Genomic DNA, 5972 nt, shown 5'->3' with positions numbered 1-5972 from the left:
ACAAGTCTTGAGGAAAATCAATATGAAGAAACAAATGGTGGTTGATGAAAGTTCAGGAAAGGAGCATTCCACAATGAGGCTAAATAAACCTGGGGGGCAGCCATATAAATTTCAGGGAAGACAAAACACTGTTTCTGGGATCACTAGTGCAACTTCTCGACCGCCTCCAAGATGACGTAAGGGTCAGCCCTAGTTGATTAATGGGAGGAGTAGAAGATTTGGTGCCAAGGACAAGTACAACGTGAGAAGCAGGCACAAGTAGAATGTTGGCAATGTAAAGGTCCACATTATAGAAAAGATTGTCCAAACTATCAAACAGGGATTAAACAACAGGAATACAAAGCAAAAGGAGAAAGACCACAAAACCCACATCGAATTCATGCAGCTACAAACCATCACCAGGCTGAGCACCAAGCCACTGTAGTAGAATCTGCAGGTATGATCAATAACATCCCTCTATCTGTGTTAATTGATCCAGGTGCTACTGATAGTTTTATTTCACCTTCAACAATACTTAGATGTGGATTGACAGCTCATGATCAAAGTGACTTTAGAATGGTAGAAATGGCATCAGGCTCTGAGCAATTAGTAGGGTCAATGGTAAGAGATTGTAGTGTTAACATTGGGGGGTGTGATACCAAGATGAATCTATATAGTACAACTCTCGGAACGTATGACTTAATCGTGGGAATGGATTGGCTTGAATCCCATCAAGCTATACTGGATTGTTATAATAAGACAGTTCTCATAAAAAATGACCAAGGAGAAACCAAAGTAATAAAAGGGATTAGACGTGGTGTTACGTTGCGCCTCATATCAGCCAAGAAAGTTAATAAGTGTATGAGGAAAGGGTGCAAGATTTATGCAGTAGAAATGGTTCCTACCAATGAGAAGTCCTCGGATAAATTGCACCCACTACTTTCCGAATTTGTAGATGTATTTCCTCCAGAGCTACCAGGTTTGCCTCCAGTTCGAGAAATTGATTTCTCCATAACCTTGAAACCAGAAGTGGAACCCATATCCAAAGCACCTTATCGAATGACTGTTCCAGAGCTTAATGAATTGAGTATACAGCTCAAAGAACTTCTTGATCAAGGTTTTATAAGACCCAGTGTGTCACCTTGGGGTGCACCAGTAATTTTTGTAAAGAAGAAGGATGGAACTCTTAGGTTATGTATTGATTACCGAGATCTAAACAAGGCCACCATTCGAAATAGGTACCCCATGCCTCGAATCGATGACCTCTTTGACCAACTAAAAGGAGCTTCAATATTCTCCAAGATAGACTTACGGTCAGGTTATCATCAGCTAAGAATCAAGGAGGAAGACATACCTAAAACGGCATTTAGAACGCTCGATGGACACTATGAGTTTATTGTTATGCCATTTGGTTTGACCAATGCCCCAGCAGCCTTCATTAACTTGATGAACAGTGTCTTCCAAAAATATCTGGACCGCTTTGTCCAAGTTTTCTTGGATGACATCTCATTTACTCTCGTAATGAGAAAGAGCATCTAGAACACTTGAGGTTGGTAATACGATGCCTTAGGGAACATAATCTATATGGAAAACTTTCTAAATGTTCCTTCTTTGAGAAAGAAATTCAATATCTAGGCCATACCATTAGTGGCAAAGGCATTGCAGTTGATTACAGTAAGATTGAAACTATAATGACTTGGCCCTCTCCCCGGAATGTCAAGGAAGTACGTAGCTTTATGGGATTGGCAGGCTACTATAGAAGGTTTGTAGAAAGGTTCTCGCAGATATCTAATCCCATCACCCACCTCCAAAGGAAAGGGGTTAAGTTTGAATGGACAAGTGAGTGTGAGAAAGCATTTAATGAGCTAAAACATCGACTAACAATGGCCCCAATATTAAAAGTACCTGACATGGACAAGGACTTTCTTGTATGCACGGATGCATCAGAAGAAGGATTAGGTGTAGTCTTGATGCAAGATGAAGGGGTTATCGCTTATGCTTCTCGAAAACTTAAGAACCATGAAATCAATTACGCAACTCATGATCTGGAATTAGCAGCAGTCGTAATGGCCTTGAAATTGTGGAGACATTATCTAATGGGGCGTCAATTTGAGTTAAGAATAGATCATAAAAGTCTTGAGTATATCTTCACACAAAAGGACCTTAATGCTCGACAATGACGCTGGAGTGAGCTATTTAGTGATTATGATTTCAAGATATCCTATATTAAGGGAAAAGAGAACAAAGTTGTAGATGCTTTAAGCAGGAGACCTAGACTTCATTCAATGTCGGCATTAAAGATAGACTTGAGGAGCCGGATTCTAAATCATCTAGTAGGGGACCCACATTACCAGCAAATAAAATTTGCCTTACAAGAAGAGGTACCTGTGGCAACCAAGTGGGAGGAATACACCTTAGAAAATGATGGATTGCTACGATATAAGGGTAGGATTTATGTCCCAGAAGATGATGATCTTCGGAATTTAATAATCAAGGAAGCCCATCAAGCTCCATATGCTGCACATCCAGGAGTCCAGAAAATGTATGCAGACTTAAAACAACTATTTTTCTGGATAGGAATGAAAAAGGATATAACAATGTTTGTGGCTCGATGTTTAGAATGTCAACAGGTTAAAGTTGAACATCGTCACCCGGCAGGGCTTTTACAACCCCATGATATACCAGAAACTAAGTGGGAAGTTGTTTTGATAGATTTTGTTGGAGGCTTACCTATGACATCCCCGAGACATGACTGTATTATGGTTGTGGTTGATAAATTAACTAAGAGTGCTCACTTCATTCCAGTCAAGACCACCTTTGAAGCATCATCTATCGCTCAAATTCTCCTTAAAGAAATAATTCGCCTTCATGGAGTACCACGAAAGATAATATCTGACAGAGACGCACGTTTTACTTCCAGATTTTGGAAAAGTCTATTACAATCTATGGGAACACAACTGAATTTCAGTACAGCATATCACCCAGAGACAGATGGTCAAACAGAAAGAGTAAACCAAGTGTTGGAGGACATGCTAAGAATGTATGTCATGGATCAACAAAACCAATGGGAGAAATACCTTCCCTTAGTAGAGTTTGCATACAACAATAGTTACCACAGTTCAATACAGGTAGCTCCCTTCGAAATCTTGTATGGAAGACCATGTCGTACTCCGTTAAGTTGGGATCGATTAGAGGACCGAGTCATGTTGGGACCTGAAATGCTCCAAGAAATGGAAGAACAAATGGCCACAATTAAACAGAGACTAAAAGAAGCCAGGGATCGCCAAAAAAGTTATGCTGATGCAAAGAGAATTGATAGAAACTTTGAGGAAGGAAGCCAAGTTTTCATTAGAATCAAACCCTTTAAAAGTCCCTTTAGGATGGGTAAGGGAACAAAGCTATCGCCTAGATTTGTTGGGCCATTCACGATCCTAGAGAGGATTGGACCAGTTGCTTACAAGCTCGAGCTACCCTTCCATCTAAGAAGGATGCATAATGTGTTTCATGTTTCTATGCTTAGAAAATATGTACCCAACCCATCCCATGTTTTGAAATTTGAAAAATTGCAGGTTTCTGAGGAAGGAGTCCTTCAGGTCGAACCATTCTGTATACTGGACCGCCGGGTTCGTCGACTCAGGAACCGTGAGTTTGAGCAAGTCAAGGTCCAATGGGACCAATATAGCCCAGGGTCAGCTACCTGGGAAGATGCAGCTGTTATTTTTCAAGACTTTCCTTATTTACTTGATTAAAATGTGTGGTGAACTAATTAGGAGTGCTTCCTTAGCTAAGACAGATACTTTTATGAAGAATCTAAATCATGTTTTATTGTTTAAACCTTATGATACATACACTATGATTTCCGTTTAGTTTAATTAACTGTTAAGATGTTGAGTATAATGGTAGGGGGATAATGATGCACATGTGGTTCTTATAGTGATGATGTATCCTTATGATTATGATGTTATGTCGAGGTATATTGACATATTCATTTACTACATGATGATAGGTATTTAATGTTGATGTTATAACTTATGATGGTATTTCATGAGGTGAAGCATGTATTATTCATAATGTTGCGATTAACAATGATGAATGTTCTCATGATGACATGCAAGATTTGGCATGTGGACTAATTTCTATGATACTATGATGGTATAGCTAATGCATTGGTTGCATGTTGAGGTATGATGATTGACAGGACTCCACAATGGGCCGAGAGGGCTGGTTTATTTGATGATCTCGTGCAAGCCCATACGCATGAGGGAGAATAAGTAACATCATATGGGTTGGGGACAAACTCATTCAACACTACATATGTCAGTGGTTACTTTGTCTTGTGTATAGCTCTTGACGAATAGCTCTAGAAGAGCTATGAGACCATCTTGCGGAGGCCACGTGCCTGATGTTCTAGGCTAGGTGCCTAGTATTGGATTGGGATGCCGAAGTCTGGAAGGGATGTAAAGGACTTCGATGCCTGGGTCTATGCACCTTAGTAGTTGTGGAGGGAGTGGGCCAGCCTTGCGAGATGCCCAGGGTCATTGAGTACCAGACCGGATGCCTGCCTTGGGGCAGATGAGGTCTGAGTCAGGCGCGAGCCTTGGGGCCAGCCTTGGACTAGGATACACACTGGGTCAGGCTTATGCCTGGTGCTGAAAGTGGGAAAAAGGACAGAGATTCCTTGAGATTTCCCGGGGTGTTGGGGACTTTCGATGCCTGCCGGTTATACTAGTTCAGCAGAGGGTGTTGGCAACATGAAGCAAATAAAATAATAAATAATAAATAAGAAAACTTAACTTCGAGACGAAGTTCCTTAAAGTGGGAGAGTATGTAATATCCCTCCCCTTAATAATAAATAATAAATAATAAAAATAATAAATAATAAATAATAAAAATAATAAATAATAAATAATAATACAAAAATAATAATTAATAATAAAAATAATGAATAATAATAAATAAATCACTTAATAATAAATAATAAAAATAATAAATCATAAATGTTAAATAATAAATTATATTAAAAATATATACAAAGAAATAAATATAAATAAAAATAGTAATAACCATATTAAAGCTCTAAATAAGAATAAATAGAAATAAAACAAGAAAACTATCAAAAAGAAGGAAATAAAACAAGAAAGCTAAAAGAAAGAAAAGTAAAGAAATAAAACAAGAAAAAAAGTTGCATGTAGACACATGGAGTGTGTGCATGTTGTTCCCCTACGAATGTTTGTTCTATTTAATAGATGGTGAGGAGGATGGGAGGTATTCCATCATTCCGAGATTCTATCTTTCATTCTCTTGGGTATACTAAGACTTAGGAGTCACCGGCAGTAGTACGATGATTGAGGGCTCGGGGGTGGCTAGTTGTAGTAGAATCCTTGCACAATTGAGCCTGCAGTTGGGTGGAGGGTCGTCCCCAAAACCTTGTTGTCATCTGGCAGACCTTGATCACAGGGAATATAGATAACAAATTATTTGTCAGCATATGTTTTTTTATTAAGAAATTAATTTATTTTTACTGTTACAGGAAGTGTTCCAACTGAAGACAAAGGAGGTACAGATGCAACGAGAACCAAGAGTGGGCCCAACATATTCATGATTGGAGGATTGTACAGAGGAAGAAATCCTTTAGTAAAGAAATCCTCCGGTAAGCTTGAATCGTCAGATGTCCAAACTGATTCTCTGTGAGATCTCGGAGACTGATTTCCTGAAGATGGGGAATCCAGCTCTCTAGAGCTTGGCGAATTCTCCACAGTGAGTGGGGGAAGTCCTAACAATCGTGTAGATTGACAACGAGGGCCATATGTAGCCACGGTGGCCGATATTTTTTATCAGTAAATTTTACAGTGGTGTTTATCATGGTCTCAATGATAACACTCTGGCACCTAAAAAATAAAAAATACACTAAGTAAATCAATCAACAAGCAGAGGGAAATGACCCTGTCTGATAAGCACTGATCACTGGAGATGAAACCCAGTATCACAATGAA

The 5972-nt window shown here is 39.1% G+C and overlaps 1 protein-coding gene across 1 annotated transcript; it reads left to right on the top strand.

The window, feature by feature from the left end:
* Positions 1 to 564: 564 nt before the first annotated feature.
* LOC149235712 (uncharacterized) lies at positions 565 to 5670 on the top strand. Its single transcript, XM_089368635.1, has 2 exons — positions 565 to 1096; positions 5510 to 5670. The coding sequence occupies exons 1-2, from the start codon at positions 565 to 567 to the stop codon at positions 5668 to 5670; spliced, it is 693 nt and encodes a 230-aa protein (XP_089224761.1).
* Positions 5671 to 5972: the final 302 nt, after the last annotated feature.

This window comes from Pinus tabuliformis, chromosome 8 (genome assembly GCF_031772625.1).
Source record: "Pinus tabuliformis cultivar Carrire ecotype Pingquan chromosome 8, CPIR1, whole genome shotgun sequence".
Taxonomy (NCBI): domain Eukaryota; kingdom Viridiplantae; phylum Streptophyta; class Pinopsida; order Pinales; family Pinaceae; genus Pinus; species Pinus tabuliformis.
This window is presented reverse-complemented; position numbering and strand designations above follow the sequence as displayed.